The sequence below is a fragment of the Saccoglossus kowalevskii genome, chromosome 21 (genome assembly GCF_978046115.1).
Source record: "Saccoglossus kowalevskii chromosome 21, keSacKowa6.1, whole genome shotgun sequence".
In the NCBI taxonomy this organism is placed as follows: domain Eukaryota; kingdom Metazoa; phylum Hemichordata; class Enteropneusta; family Harrimaniidae; genus Saccoglossus; species Saccoglossus kowalevskii.
Window position 1 is genome coordinate 29106519 of NC_140661.1, and position 17110 is coordinate 29123628.

Sequence of the window (17110 nt, forward strand, 5' to 3'; positions counted from 1 at the left end):
CACAGGTAATATGACTCTGTCTAGTACCCTCACACAGTCTTGTCTGTATAACCTCGTTTATTTTAAATAACACTCTCCATCTATGCCTATAGTTACGCTCTCTATCATTACTAACCCATGTGGAAATTAATGTTAATTGAGATTAACACGTTAAGCGCTTATTAAGTTAAGAATAGTAAGCAATGCAGGAATCAGAACACTTTTACGAACATAAAACATATTTCGCAATAAATTGACAGATTTGTTCACGTACATAACAAAGTCAGATTAGAATAAGAAAGAATTCAGCCCTCTGCAACATTTAATGCTAATTCATTTTGTTATTTATAGACAACGATGAGTGTTTCCTTGGTACTCATGATTGCACACAAGAGTGCATCAACACTGAACCCAACAATACTTTCACAGATGGTTATATATGTGACTGCTATGATGGTTTTACAATGATAGATGGAATGTGTCAACGTAAGAATTTATTTATTGAATATAGTGTCCAAATGTGTAGATCTACAGTAGTTCTAATTTTCATTTAAAAAGTAATACTGTAGACAACATGCAGAAAATAATATTGCACATTAGTAATCTCTACAACAATCATGGCCAAAATGATCTACCCAGGAAACGAAAAGAATATAGGAGAATTTTATGTAAATGGCACATAACCACAATGATTTACATGTGCATTACGTGTTTAATATCTACTAAGACCTACGTTGGTTTCTCAGCTGGAACTCTTTTGTTCTATGTACAGGTGTTAGTCACAGCCAATTGTGCCACGCCTATGTTATATTTCTACGACTACAATCGTATGCTATATTTCAAACGATTGACAATTGAATAGTCTATTCTTGTGTAAGCCAATCCGATTAAACACAACTACTTAGACAGTTAATACCTTTTTACTACACTTATATATCCTTTGACGCACAATAATTATAAATATATTCAAAGCTTTCTTTTTCTTTCAGCAAACGAGAATTGTACAGTTACTGTGTGTGTGAATGGTATGTGCTCTATCAATGGGACAAGTGAAACATGCTACTGTAACAGTGGATATACTGCTTTTAATGAAACGTATTGCGATGGTGAGTATGGTAGTGAAACAATGTTCAAATTGTTCCTTTCTATCGTTCCACTTTGTTGTGTTATTGATAATATGCAACAATCAAATTGTGATTCTGGTAATTTAAAATGATATAATTATTCATACAATATGGGTACGTACACTCACTTGTTCCACTTAGATATCGATGAATGTGACAATGATACCATTGTGAACAATGAAGACCATTGTGAACACAATTGCATAAACACAGAACCTGATTATATTTGTACATGTGACGATGGTTACATACTGAATTCTGATCAACGCACCTGTACAGGTAAGACCTGTAATAATTTCATATAAATTGAAAACTATTTTTGTATTGAACGCATATTATTACGTGTACATTGTGTATTCAGCTAAGATCGCTATAATATTTACTTTTAATCACTAAGCATGTAATATAATGAATAGAAATGTATTAAGGTTAACTTCGGTTAACTCCAGTAATATTTCTTCATATTTTGACCAAACTTGTGTGAATTGTCAATGAATGTATAATCTTGGTGCAGTTCAATGTTGCAAAGTCTTGAGCATATATATGTGAAGTTATTGGTGAACAATGTCTTACAATTGTATGGTCTTAATATAAGCTTTACGTGAATGACACTTCATTTAGATACAAACTTGAAACCAATTTACTTAGTATAGTCATTGTTCATAACATAATATGTGTTATACTCGAAATGTTTTTTTCTCTGATTTTACTTTAGCCGCAGTATTTTGGTTTGTATTATCTTATGTTGATCACCTCAGTCAATTATTATTTTTGTAATTGTATTCACAGATTTGTCCTGTAATGAGTTATATATCATTTCATCTATTTTACCCTCTTTCTTCTTAGTGGATAATTTTTATTTTTGAAACATTCATTCAACGTGCAAAATTATATACCAGCATTGTAATGGAAAATATGATAATGAAATTATTAAAATGCTAAGCGAATAACCCAACCTACTTTTTTTTTCAAAACTGTTATTTTATCATAATCCACGGGAATTATCAAAGATTGAGACAGTGTTGTTCACACTAGTGAGATGCCTGGTGTTTGACCTAAGCTTTATCGTACTCTGACTATTTTTAGGATTTTATAGATTTTGAAACAATTTCCATGTAAAAGCATTATTAAATTATAATATTCTGCAAAATATCCCAATAATTCGTGACAATCAGGATTATCCATTTTCTAACAGCATTCTATTTTCCACTATATGCCAGATATGGCAAGATCTGTTCCTCATAGAAACCATTCTTAAATGGCTCAAATATCGCCGTTTTCATGATTTAATTTCTAACACAAAAAGTTGTCCGTGATCATTTGTTTTATGCGACTTCAGTGAATAACAGCATAAATAGAGTAAAAATCGTGTCAATCCGAATATTCGTTCTAATTCCCATGAACGACCTTGATTCACATGCAATATATCTCGTCGCGAATCTGACTTTTATACAGGCAAGAATTCGTCAATGTTTCAATATATATTGACGTTGTTTGCATTATATGTTTATGATTTCCATTTCGCTATATTTGAGAACAGGATAACAATATGTTGTATCTCTTGTAATAATATATTCTGTGTATGTTATTATTTTGTGTCTCCATAGATATCGACGAATGCCTCGACGGAACATCAAACTGTTTAGATACTGAAGTATGCAAAAATACTCCTGGCAGTTATAATTGCGATTGTAAGACAGGATATGAAAGAAATAATACAACACAGGAATGCAATGGTCAGTGTAAATCGAGAAAGAAAAATGACCTATATAATGACTTTATATATTATTTTATTAATTTTTAAAGAATGCTATTTGTAATGTATTGTTTTATTACGTACTTTTATAGATATTAACGAGTGTAATGATAGCACTTTGAATGCCTGCAATGAGTATGCTAGTTGTGACAATACAGAAGGTTCATACAAGTGTTTTTGTAATGAAGGGTTTGCTGGCGATGGATTCACATGTGATGGTATGTAATCATAAAATACACATATTATAAATACACGCAACTATATCGTATTTGTGCTAATATTCCATGTATGTGACATATTTTGCAGACATTGACGAGTGCAATCAGCTGGAGCCTGTTTGTCCAGATAACTCGGATTGCAAAGATTATTTTGGATCCCATGAATGTAAATGTATGCCCGGGTTTCAGTATAACTCCGCTGCTGACGTGTGTACAGGTAATATCTTTACATTATATTGTAATTCATTTCAATTGAATGCACGTTGTACAAAAATACAGAATGTCTTTTTTTACCTCTAATTATAATGTTCTTGTAGACGTAAATGAGTGCCTGGGATCGAATGAATGTGACATTCATGCCGGTTGTAACAATACTGAAGGATCATATACTTGTGAATGTCTGCCAGGATTCACTGGTGATGGTCGAATATGCACTGGTAAGTTACGCCACAGATATAATGATAGTTGAGAAACTGCAGACAGTGTATAGTAAATGTAAACGCAAAATTGTCACTGGAAATATTGACTAATGGATACAGAATAATGTTAACACGCAGAGATGTATCTGGGTATATTTACTAGTGAAGAAGGAAATATTCAGTTTCACGTAGTGCCTACATGCAAAAGGATATATGTTAAATACTGCAATTATTCTGTTCACAGACATAGATGAATGTCAAAATAGTGAAGGGACAGAATGCCACATTAATGCTAACTGTATTAATACTGCCGGGTCGTATCACTGTCAGTGTAAAACGGGTTATATTGGAAACGGGATAGATTGTCAAGGTAAGAAAAAAATATATATAAATGAATGAATGAATAAATAAATAAATAAATAAATAAATAAATAAATAAATAAATAAATAAATAAATAAATAAATAAATAAATAAATAATCCTTCTTTCATAGACATATAGACTGTACTGTTTAAATTAACAAAATGTTTAATTCTATATCTTGAAATCAAATATTTCCCTTTCAGATGTGGACGAATGTGAATCTGAAAACGACTGTGATACAACTTCTACGTGCAATAACACTATTGGGAGTTATATATGTACGTGTAATAATGGTTACCGTGGTGATGGAAAGACATGCAGTGATATTGATGAATGTCAGGAAAATTTACATAATTGTGACATCAATGCCAGATGTAACAACACTAATGGATCATTTATTTGTGAATGTTTGCCTGGATATAGTGGAACCGGAGTAGATTGCACGGGTAAGTATGTTTTCGAAGGAATATACTGAAAAAATGTTTAAGAAATGCAAGCAGTTAATTATCATTTTTTGACATTTTAGATATAAATGAGTGTGATTTGGAAACCCATGAATGTCATAAATATGCGTCTTGTGAAAATAACGAAGGCTCTTATACATGTAAATGTAATGATGGTTTTAATGGTGCAGGACGTGAATGTGAAGGTAAGTACAATTGAATGGTAAATATTATCAATGTATTAACACATATTAACCACCATTTGGTATTACTATCATAACATTTTTCTTGTACTTATGCCTCGAATTTTTACCTTAATTCGGTTTTTCTATCACACTGTGTGACAAAAGAAATAAATTTTATCTTTATTACTTTTCGACATCTTTAACAGTATTTCCCACTCACTCCTATGGGGTTTGCATTGCCCAACTTATTCGGATTATTTCGTTCAAACTATGAAATAAAATTAACTTTGAAAAAGGTTAATGACAACTGGTCAAATATGATATCACTGTTACACAGATGATCACATATTTACCTCTACACTGGTATCACATATTTACCTCTACACTGGTATCACATATTGCCTCTACACTGGTATCACATATTTACCTCTACACTGGTATCACATATTTACCTCTACACTGGTATCACATATTTCCTCTACACTGGTATCACATATTTACCTCTACACTGGTATCACATATTTACCTCTACACTGGTATCACATATTTACCTCTACACTGGTATCACATATTTACTTCTACACTGGTATCACATATTTACCTCTTCACTGGTATCACATATTTACCTCGACAATGGTATAACATATTTACCTCTTCACTGGTATCACATATTTACCTCTACACTGGTATCACATATTTACCTCTACACTGGTATCACATATTTACCTCTTCACTGGTATCACATATTTACCTCGACACTGGTATCACATATTTACCTCTTCACTGGTATCACATATTTACCTCGACACTGGTATCACATATTTACCTCGACAATGGTATAACATATTTACCTCTTCACTGGTATCACATATTTACCTCTACACTGGTATCACATATTTACCTCTACACTGGTATAGCATTTTTGCCTGTGTACTATTATCACATATTTGCCTCTGCACTATTATTATTTGTTATTTCAGATATTGACGAATGCGACCTCGAAATCGATGATTGTGATCGCCTTGGTGGGATTTGCTTGAATGCAATTGGTTTGTGGTCGTGTTATTGTAGGCCAGGGTATACAGGCAATGGTACAGTGTGTGAGGGTGAGTAACTATGTATGTGCTTAGAAAGTGATAATGACTCATATCGTAACAGATAACACAAAACATCTACAAATTTCATCGTTGGTGGCATTCAATTAAAACCTTGTAGATCTATTTATATTCATGAAAATGTAAAGTAAAGTCTTAGTGTTTGTAAAGTCTTTAGTCTGTAAGAAATTGTGCGGGTAATCCATAAAATTACTTTCATTTTCCAAAACATGGACGCTGCGAACGACACGTTATTTTAGGCAACAATTCATCCCGGCAATATACATCCAAACAACATAATGCTCACTACATTGAACATGGCAGCTGTAGTGTAATTATTATCAAGTACAGAAACAACAAATAATAATTCATTCATTTTTCTGTGACTGTTAGATACAAATGAATGTTTAACTGATGGATGTAAAGATGAAGATGTCAAACGTTGCCTTAATAACCCAGGTTCCTACGTATGTGAGTGTATAACGTATTACGCCAATGATACAAAGAAAAACGACGACACATGCTTTGGTGAGTTTTATCTCTACGTGAAATACCTAGTAATGCCGTGTAATCAATACCATTAATGGTAAATCACATTATACCCAAATTAGTTTAGTGATTCAGCCTATGGTACTTGATTTTTAATAAGAAAGTGATCGGTTTTAAAATAAACCTCACGGGTTTTAATATTCCACTTCCTAACAAACGTGACACAAGTATTATTGAAACCTTATTTTCAAGAAATAAGCTTGTGAACCAATATGGTAAATCTGTTACAAAGCTTAGGCCTTACAACAAGAATTTGCTGCATAGCAATACATCGGTACAAGTTGAACGTTTTATACAATTATTATTAACAACTACTACATGTATTTCAGAGTGTGACACATTCAGTTCATCTGTGGTGTTTAAGGGAGGATACGAAGGACGAATTTGGACGTATGACAATGACATGAGTAATCCTTCAAATCCGAGTTACCATGTCAACAAGAGGTACATTGAGGAAGATGTGAGTTTCTGTTGATTACTATGTTATCTGCTTAAGATTCAGTTGTTAGTGTTCATTGGACGTAGTTAAACATGTTTCACATATGTATCAATAGTATGTCCTAGATATGTAGTGACGAACATTGGCAAGGGTTATAATATTTTATGATACAAATATACAGTATGTAGGTGAAAATAATTGTGTTCTTGTCCGACGTTGCTCTGTATTCATCATATTTTTTTATTTCGCTATTATTAATTATTCACTATTATGAATTATTCACATAGCTCAACCAGCTTTTCGGGGAAAGTAGCATATCCTCGTCTTATATAGACAGTATTGTACTTCAATACCAAGACCATAATGACGGAGTATTGACATTGTTTTACGTCAATGTTGAGTTAAACTCAAGTCTTACAAGTGACAACATCACAAAAGCGTTCAAAGATGCTGTACCTAGCACAGGTATACTTGGTGATAATTTATATGCTGTTGATGAAGACACGTTTTCTACTAATTCTGCAAGTAAGATTTTTTTATTCTTTTATTCTAGACGGCCGTAATTTATATAATCATTAATTTGTCCAGCATGTCTATTCTAACCGTCTTGTTTGTACCCTTCGATGTTTTAGTGTACTTTCATAATCTCGCATTAAATCGACACTGTCGTCACTAAAGTGAATGTGTAAATGACAGACTCAGGAAACACTAATGTTTCCATGGTGAACGGGAAGCTAGTAATTTAACAAAACCAAATTATATGTAGGTATATCGTGTAGTTCGTGTAAGTAAGTAAATACCACTCAATAATTATAATATCACAACAAAATGTGAGCATGCGCAGTTCCGATGTTACGGTGTTAATTATGTCATGAATAGATCCTGGAACAAATATTCTGACTGCACCATATAATCCTTGATGTGAGTGTGATACAACATATTGCCACACACCCATTATGTTGATACTACTAATAGTGTCTCTTACTGAAATATATCTAGTGTCATGCATGTTTGGGACAAATCTGAAACACATCTGGTCACTTTATCGATTACTTTGAAACTAGTGTGACGGAAAATTGGGTCTGGATAAAACTGTCACAGTGTTTCGTTTTTTTCTATCGGCAATGGATTTAATTTGGAATAGTATATTCCAATGACTGAAACATTTGAGCAATATAGTTTCAACTGCCTTATTGATTAAATCTTTGCCCTGGTTTTGTCTCCAGTTCGATAACTGATTAGAATAATAAGGCTCTTATAATAACTTTTACAAAACACATGCAAAACTATTCGTATTTTGAAACACATATTTGGTTAAAGGCATTAAGGGAAAGCCAATCAAAACAGTTAATTATTCTATGGTTCTATATGTATTCTTTTCGGGAATTCTTCATAACCTGATTTACATAGTCATAATAGAAAAATTAAAGTTGAAATAAATTTAACCAATTTATTTCACACTCGCATAATTTTTAACAGCTGTTCAATGTTCAATTAGACTAGTTACAAAAACTCACCGTTGTGACATATTTGAATCTTGATTGATATGTAAAATGTTTGTAAACTTACTGACGTGTTTAAAATAACCCATAATTCCTACATAGTAGAACAATAGTGAGTTTAATCTTTTCAACACCAAAATCAACTTTTGTCACTATTCAAAACATAAAAAATATATATATTTATACTATAGTTGGTTGTTCGTATATTTTTCAATATTTTGATCAATAGGAAATGATGTCCATTGGTCCAAAATTAGAAAAATACGTAAAATGGACAAAATGTTGACAAAAAGAATTATGGCATGGAAACGTTCATTTACTTCTACTCTGTGTTGATTTGTTCTATTTTTACTTATCCATTGCAACGCATACAATCCTCCCTGGACTAGTTTATACAGAATTGTTGTCGTTCAGTTTTTCTTCACGTCGATTGCTCGATGGTCGTAACCCACTTTATAGAAAAAACATATAAATCTCTTCTGTTTTTTGACGAGAATCGAATAGAATTACACTACGTGAAGACATTGAAAAACGCTGAGTGTGTTGCCTTGTTATAAAATGGCATTCCCTTCTTACATTTGATGTCTTTGTTTGTTATCGAATGTTGTTTGTGACGTCCGGGATTCGACTTTTGCTTCACCATCTAGTCGATATGAAGTGGTGTTCTCTAGCCGTCATTTCGAACAGCATTTTCAGATCAGTTAGTGTTGCCGTGGTAGGTAGTGCATCTGTCTTCAGTTACATGTTGTGAAGTTTGTTTGGTCATAGCGTGTCGTTGTTTACATCTATCCAGCGTTTCGCGTTTTAGGTTGGGTTGTTGTCGTTGCTCAGAACTTAATTCCCGTGCGTGCGCAGGTGACGAACCCCTCCACTTTAACTAAAGATGATCGACCTAGAAACGACCCCCTCTTTTATCTTTACACGTATTTTAATGTAAATTTATTAAACTTAGTAATCATTATGAAAATGCAATAAATGTTTGCTCGTTATCATTTAGGACATGACGTTTTGAACATACTCTCACTTCAAACAGTTCCACCTCTATTTAATACATTAATTATACTTATAATTGACTGCTTACTAGGTGTTAATATTTGTATGGACAATCTCGATGACTGTGACGTCAACGCTGACTGTACCTATCTTGGTGGAGACAGTTATACATGTGAATGTCGTGACGGATTTGAAGACATTGGAAGTGGACTTATCGGAGAATGTGAAGGTGAGTAATATGTTTTACAGTTTTAATTTACGAATTATAACCATCCTTATATTGAATGAAACATTTGGTTTGTTTACTTTGATAGGAATCACCTGTTTAGTTCAGGGATATTGTAAGTTCCGAAGTACAACAAAATCGGATTTACTATATAAGTTTGACCACGTGGTAATCTATACTTGTAATCAAGGATGAACATATATTTATTTACCAACTGTGTTCCTTAATTTTACTATCAACTACGATGCCGAATTAATTCAAGGGAAACCTTTATTCAATATTTTATGTGTTTATTACGTTGATATCATGCGATATTACGTCACTATTGTTTTAGATATCGACGAATGCTTTAACATGACCATTTGTGATGACGTCACTAAACAGTGTGTAAATACGAATGGTTCATTTTACTGTGAATGTAGACCAGGGTTTCACTACAATACAATAGATGACACATGTGAAGGTAATTATGTCAATGAAATTTGCTCTTTATCAAAAAGACGAAAGTAATACATAAACGATGCGACTATGTTCATTACGATTACTGTGTTATTTGAGTTACCTATCTAACTATGCTCTCTGTGGAACTAGAAGTACTTATTGATGTGAAATTATCCTGATGTGTTATTTTGTACATATAATTCATATCTATATATTTATGTGATAATATACAATATTGTTTAACACACATGCCATATATACCACATATCAGTTCAATGAGTATTATTGTTTTAATAGAATCCCAAAAAGTACAAGGAGAATTTATTATCGTTAATGAGGAATACAAAGAGAATTATGCTAATCCGAATTCTATTGAATACAAACAATTTGAGGAACAGTTTAAAACTGCAGTGAGTAAAATATGACATTTGTAATTACATCGAAAAATAATTTGCATATTCATGTAATTTACTGGAAATCATGTTGATTGTCATAATGACATGTTGTACGGAATCTGTTTCAAAATAAGTTGGAATTACGCTATGCACGTCGTTGCTGTCGTTTGACAACAGAACACAAAGTGCAGATTCAAATTCAGAAATAACAACATTCTGGTACCATTGACTTCTGGTGTTTTTGTTTCACTCTTCGCTAAAGAATCAAGTTGAGCGCTGAAAGTGAAATCTGCGTGATGAGATGTAGCCAGTGAGTTACTGAAATCTTGTTTCCTGACTTGGAAGCTTTAAAATTGAGACTAATGGTGTTGTCATGTTCCATGCTGGTTCTTGGTCTCAGTAACCATCTTTTGGGCAAATCATTTCGACGTGTTTCGGTGACAGTCAAATTGAAGCTAGTATAAAAACAAATACCACGTAAATACGACATATAGACTAATGTACAAAATAAGGGTTTTAATACGATTATACTTATTCTGTATAGATGAACGGCATCTACAAGAATTCAGAAACTACAAAATACACTTATCAGGAGACAGAACTTCTTGAATTGTTGAAAGGTAGTGTGAAACCAGTGTATACCTTGGTGTTCAACGATGACGCCAACATTGATACGTTAGCACTAGAAGCATTGCTATTTGAGAGCTTAGATGATGGAATGTTGGATACAGGAATTGATATGTGGCAGATTCCGCCATTCACAATAAGCTACACAGGTGAGTAGTATATTGTATCTCGGGGTAAACTCGTGTAATTAAGTGACGCTTGAAGTTTCTTTCAAAGACGTAAACGAAAAACTAATAATTCAGCGACTGAATTCAAATCCATCATTTTTACCCGATGTGAACCAGCACTTTATTGACCATCCAACCTTTTATGAAAACGATGCTACTGTTAGAAACGTATAGTATACGCTTGGCTGCACTTGAGCCAGCTAGATGATTCAGGGTTTGGATTGAAAATAAAGCTAATCTCGCGTTTGTATACCAGTTAGACTTTCACGCATGGCAAAAAATATGAGTACAAACTAATTATTTTAACATTGATTTCTCAGTACAGCAAACATATACACATCAGTTCTATGATTATATAAAAATAGCATACAAATGCAGGTTTTGCTACACTGTCATAACATGTGTTAGAGAGACGTCCAGTTACACACAGACAGCTAATGTTTGCAGAATAGATCGATAAGATATAATACAGAATATCTAGCGAGATTGTTATCTACTTTTATCTACAAATTCACTAGCTATTCATTATTTCAGATTTTGATGCATGTGACTATGATGAGTTAAACGATTGTAGTGATAATGCAAACTGCCATACATTATCTGATGGGAAGTTCAATTGTTCGTGTAAGAATGGATTTGAAGATCTGAACACCGCGTATCCAGGGCGTTATTGTGAAGCGCTGACAACAACAACAGGTATGTATACAAATGTCATGTATATTACAAAAGATATATATTGTGCTAGTAAAATTGTATGTTACTTACCAATTAACGATGATCCCTAGCAAATATTCAGGTAAGCTCATGATGCTCATGATCGCCCACTCAAACGGTTTCGTATTTGTACACCACTTTCTCCAGTAAAAAGAAGCAGTAAACTTGAAAATCCAATATGTTTTTCGACAAAAAAATTGTGTATCAATTGCAATTCAGAGCCTTGGCAGCAAATTGTTGATTACCATGGTTGTTATTACATTCATTGCAGAATCTCCTGTAGAAAAACTTCCCCAAGACGATACTGATGCCATGCAGATTGTGCTTGGTGTACTTGTGGCAGTATTGCTACTAGCTATCATACTTATTGCGGTGTTTGCAGTTTACCAATATTGCCAACGCAGGAGCGAAAAACAATCCTACAATGCAGCTGGGCACTTAACGGCAATTCAGCCGAACGATTACGTTATTGATTCTTTGAATGATGGAGGAGGGTGGGACGATTTTGGTCTCGGAAGTTTTGACGTCGACGGGAGGTTGACGAGAAGTTATTCAGGCAGTACAGGGTCCCTGAACACAGCAGACGAAAGGCATATCGCTGCAGTAATTGAACATGCACCTGATTTGAACGTATGTAGAACATTATATATGGCTTCTTAAAATAGTATAGTATAGTCAAGGTGTTCTCTAACCCCAAAATCAAGTTGAGCCAAGGTATTAACTGCTGGGGAGGTCGGTCGGTAAAAATAAAAATGTATTGTATATTTGACTTGATGCACAAAAACACTTATTTTATTTATTAAATATAAATTTCATTTTATCAAATTCCATAATAATGTCTTGGAGGGCACACTGATTACAGTAATTATGTGTGTAGACTAACCATGTACAGTGTTATTGTCTTTAATCATTCAGTACTGGTCGCCAGGATATACTTTTGAAACACTTCCGAATAATATGCAAAATATTACATTTAGCATCACTAAAAATAGATCAATTTCAAATAGCATGTGACAGACTGTTATTTAAACGAACGACAATATGATATTCCGTTGTCATATTCAAATGGTATAAGCCCGACAGAGTCTTCGTTCGGTATTATGATTATTCCCTGTAATATATGCTGCAACTGCACGCTGTTAACTTTCTTCATCGTTATATCGAAAAAATGAAACCTAAGATGCTGTCAATTGTATTTCGACAAAGTTCATTAACACTGCCATGATTTATCGTTTATATGAATTAAATTAATGGTTCAAATGGTTTATTTTATTTGCGACAGGAACACATGGATAGAAGATTCTCAGTTACACCAAGGCCATCGTACGATTTACATGAAAGTACGTTTGGTACTCCTCGTATAGACGAGAGTGACATTCAACCAGACGTTGAGGTGAGTACAAACAGCAAATTCCTTGCCATGTTTCTTTAGGCAGTAAATAAAGGTACCGTTATGTTCTTCTGTGACTCTTTTATACACGATAATGGCAGTATATAAGTAATAGTGTTAGACCCATTCAGTAGTGGTATTTAAATTAGATAATTACAACTTGAGAACTTATTTACAAAAGTAAAATAGGAATCGATACAGTTGGCGTTTGCTGAAATCACGTTTTCGGTACAGTATTGCTATTTAAATGACTACATAATTCTCTTCATTGCAGGGTAGCGATTCGTCAGCACCATCCATCTCTTTCCGACGACCGCCGTTACGTCCAGATCTTTCAGGAATTCCAGAAGAAAGAATCACACTTCCTCGGCCACGTCCTATCCATGTGTATGGCAAACGTGGAGCGGCATATGGTCAATCTCCTTCACTGACGCCTGACCTTGAAGCACCAGCTGCAGCGATAGATGAAGAAGCGGTGAACAGAGAACGACTTAAGGTGGGGTATTTATATCATTATGTCATATATATATGTAAACGTGAATGTAAATTACTGATGGATGCTCGTGTTCATATAGGTTTTTGTAATCATGAATCATTTCATTGTTCTTTCTTGCAGCGTATCAGCGGATATTCCTACACCGATATTTAGAATCAAAGTCAAGAAAAATCACGATGTACTTTTCGACATGCGGCGCATCTATAACACTTAATACGATCAGATATTGAACCTGACTTTTTTTGCAGGAATGTATTGATAAACACTTATTTAACCAAGAAAAATTAAATTACCCATATGCAAAAAATATTTGTGTCTGTATAAACCAGAACACTTATAATTAAACAAGATATATTCAAGTTACAGCAGATTTACCCCGTTCATCATAAGCTGCGCTAAAACTAATTATTTTTTTCATTTTTTATTATTTTTTGTTGTTGCATATAAAGTACATTTTATTTCCAGTAATAATGACACAACTATTTTGTTGTAATTTAACAGTTTAAATACTGTAGCAATTACTTTTATAGACTGTAAAATTCAAAATGTAATAACAGAATATTTTGTTTATATATTAGTCTTTGTACAACAGGCGTGAAAACTAATGATGTATTTTACACGCATTGTATGTATATGTATATATACATATATATTAACCTGTAATTATTCATAAACTCATATAATATGTTCCAAGAAATATTCAGCAATTATGTAAGTAATCATTGTTAAAAACTGGCTTTTCAAAAATCGCCATTATCGTGTATATAAACTGGATTTTTCTGTAAATAATTTACTCTACACTGTGATCATTTACAACATTTTGCTATGTTCTCAACATTTTTTATTTCTCTTACATTACATTCTGTAAGTCCTTGTTATTGTATTCATACAACTACTAATATTTACATATGTAACACGAATTATCAGGGATTAAATAATCACAACTAACAACGTTGCATGTTTATCAAACAACTGCCATTGTGTTACAAGCACCATATATGCATTATATATATACTCGTATACAACATGCACTGTCAAATACATATCAACTAAACCCAATCTCGAGCAGGACCCATCATAATATATTGGCTACCTTTTCCGATAGTTAGTGAATTATCATTCTTTGCCTTGGCTTGTTGCACAGGTATTAAGAAACTCTTGACGACACTTTTTGTGAATAAAACGACTGTTGTTTACGCAGCCGAGAATATTTCTAATCTACTCTTGTACCACGTATATATTAGCATGCTGTACAGAAAGCAATTTTAATGCCACAAACACTTTGGAGTTAAACTTGGTCAATTATCCTACGAGTTTTAGATCTTGTCAGCGTACACAACAACAAACATTTATACAAGAAGATATCGCCTGTGCCAGTAATATTGAATAATATCGACAACAATTCAATTATTTAATAACACCCATGAATATCAAACAAGCAGCCTGTCGGCTGAGATAGCTCCGCTGTTAGCAATGCACATTTCAATTAAAGAACAGAAGATATCATTAGAAAATGAACATTATGTATAGTAGCAAAGCAATGGGACTTGCTGTTTTCAACAAGAATTTAAAAATATCACTTTTCACCAAAAATGACAAAAAAATCATCAAAATTACATAATTGAAGATATCACCACGAAATTAACAAATCTGAAAGAGGTCCACATGTAGTACCTATATATGTATAATATAAAAACAATCAGAAGTCGAAAATATCACTTTTTACCAAAAATGACAAAAATATTCATCAAAATTAGAGAATTGAAGATATCATCAGGAAATGAACAAATCTGGGAGTGGTCCACATGTAGTACCTATATATGTAGTATCAAAGCAATTGGACTTGCGGTTTTTAACAAGAAGTCGAAAATATCACTTTTTACCAAAAATGACAAAAATATTCACCAAAATTAGAGAATTGAAGATATCATTACAGAATGAACAAATCTGAGAGAGGTCTACCCAAGGTACATATACACCAAGTATCAACGCCCTCAGGCTTATAGTTTTCAAGAAGAAGTCAAAAATGTAAAACATTGACACGGACGACGACGGACAATCACTCATATGATAAGCTCCGCTCGACAAAGTCGACAGCAGAGATAAATATGAATATTCCACAATATTCGAATCATGAAATAGCTGCCTGGTATATGGTCGACCTGTATCGAAAGAATTACATATAAATAGTCAATGCGTACAGACGCTGTACATATTCAATCATAAATAAAACAATTGTTGTCGAGGGCGTGGTTCAATTGTCTACGTGGTACTTTGAGGGCACTGTTCCTAAGCATTCATAATACTTTTTGACCTCCTCAGTTCAATATCTATTGGATATTAGTTCAATACAGATTAAGGGCTTTCATTCTTTATTACCTACATCAGACAAACAAATTCATGCTTCATAGTTCCATGGCAATCCTAGCCTGGCATGTAGGTATAGTAGCTCCCTTGCCAACCAAACGGTATTAGGTTTGGAGCACTGCAGAGGGCGCAACACTCGCGACTCGTCAGGCTATGGCATTCCATGATTGAGACGAAATTTTCTTTGCTTTAATTACAACAGCTTACAAATCGCTTTGTGAGATTGTGACAGTGCATATTTGAATAATAGTAATTTTACGACATGTTTCCTAGTTTTCAGACTGTGTTAGCGTTGAGTGAGATTTCTTGTTCTAAGATATCATCTATCTTTGGATCACATTTTCTTAGCGTTGAATACGTCACTGGTTAGTTCTTGGTTAGAACAGCATATTTCCAAAAGCAGAGCCATTCATTTACAAATGACTCCCCCTTTCCTCTGTACATCTCACTTCCGCTCATCTTGAGCTTTGACACCCTTGATAGTTTCAAAATTCCATGTTTCCATCTATAAATTCCCAAGAGTCTGGTCGTATTGCAGTAAATATTCGAGTTAGGGCGAAATCGAAACTAAAGCTTCAATAAAGAAGGTCTAAAATTTTGCGAAATATCAATTTTGATGACAATTAACAACAACAAATGTATGTGTTTTATCTCGCGGCACTGTTGCGCTATTCATCACAATTCGCTTATCTCGATAATTTAAAACAATGTCTTTGCAAAATGTATTGCTATGATCAATTGTCATAAAGTTGGAAAAAGTTCAGCATAAAAAATACACCAATAAAAGGATTGATAACAAGTAATATGATACAATTATTATCTGATCCCACGGCCTATTACAAATATTGAGGTTTACCAATCTGTATGGGGCAAAATACCGGGTGCAGAGAACCAAACACAAAAGAATATTATGTGACAACTTATCAAGCACCGTGATTCTGAATTTTGTAGCAATCTCAGTGAAACACGACATCAAAATACATTCAATACATTTAGGCAAAAGTAACCCGACATTGAACCATTTTTACTGAGTTAAACTAACAATACATACACTTTCAGGTATTTCTATTGTATCATACAGTGAAATTCACATTATACTGATGTATCAAACATTTGATAACACGTAGTTAGCTATTCCCACGGTGATTCATCAATGCACACACATACACAAAATATCACGCCTCGGTCAAATTGTGTTCCATTTCAATTGACTCTTGGCTATG

The 17110-nt window shown here is 33.5% G+C and overlaps 2 protein-coding genes and 1 long non-coding RNA gene across 3 annotated transcripts in view; all 3 read left to right on the forward strand.

The window, feature by feature from the left end:
* The window catches only part of LOC144362424 (uncharacterized), a 40840-nt gene extending 36318 nt beyond the window's left edge, over positions 1–4522 (forward strand). The window contains exons 32-41 of the mRNA XM_085495119.1: positions 331–465; positions 969–1085; positions 1245–1382; positions 2711–2839; positions 2952–3077; positions 3166–3294; positions 3395–3514; positions 3741–3866; positions 4063–4305; positions 4386–4522. Of these exons, the coding sequence (XP_085351245.1) occupies positions 331–465; positions 969–1085; positions 1245–1382; positions 2711–2839; positions 2952–3077; positions 3166–3294; positions 3395–3514; positions 3741–3866; positions 4063–4305; positions 4386–4522 (1400 nt within the window). The remainder of the gene's footprint in view (positions 1–330; positions 466–968; positions 1086–1244; positions 1383–2710; positions 2840–2951; positions 3078–3165; positions 3295–3394; positions 3515–3740; positions 3867–4062; positions 4306–4385) is intronic.
* Positions 4523–5511: 989 nt separating this feature from the next.
* LOC146729844 (uncharacterized) lies at positions 5512–6092 on the forward strand. The gene is made up of 2 exons (XR_014928024.1): positions 5512–5593; positions 5975–6092. It is a non-coding gene; the product is annotated as an uncharacterized LOC146729844 (long non-coding RNA).
* A 6816-nt stretch (positions 6093–12908) lies between these two features.
* Positions 12909–13691, forward strand: LOC144349293 (uncharacterized). Its single transcript, XM_085495268.1, has 3 exons — positions 12909–13027; positions 13299–13520; positions 13641–13691. Exons 1-3 carry the CDS (start codon positions 12923–12925, stop codon positions 13671–13673), a joined length of 360 nt encoding a protein of 119 aa, XP_085351394.1. The 5' UTR covers positions 12909–12922; the 3' UTR covers positions 13674–13691.
* The last annotated feature ends 3419 nt before the right edge of the window (positions 13692–17110 follow it).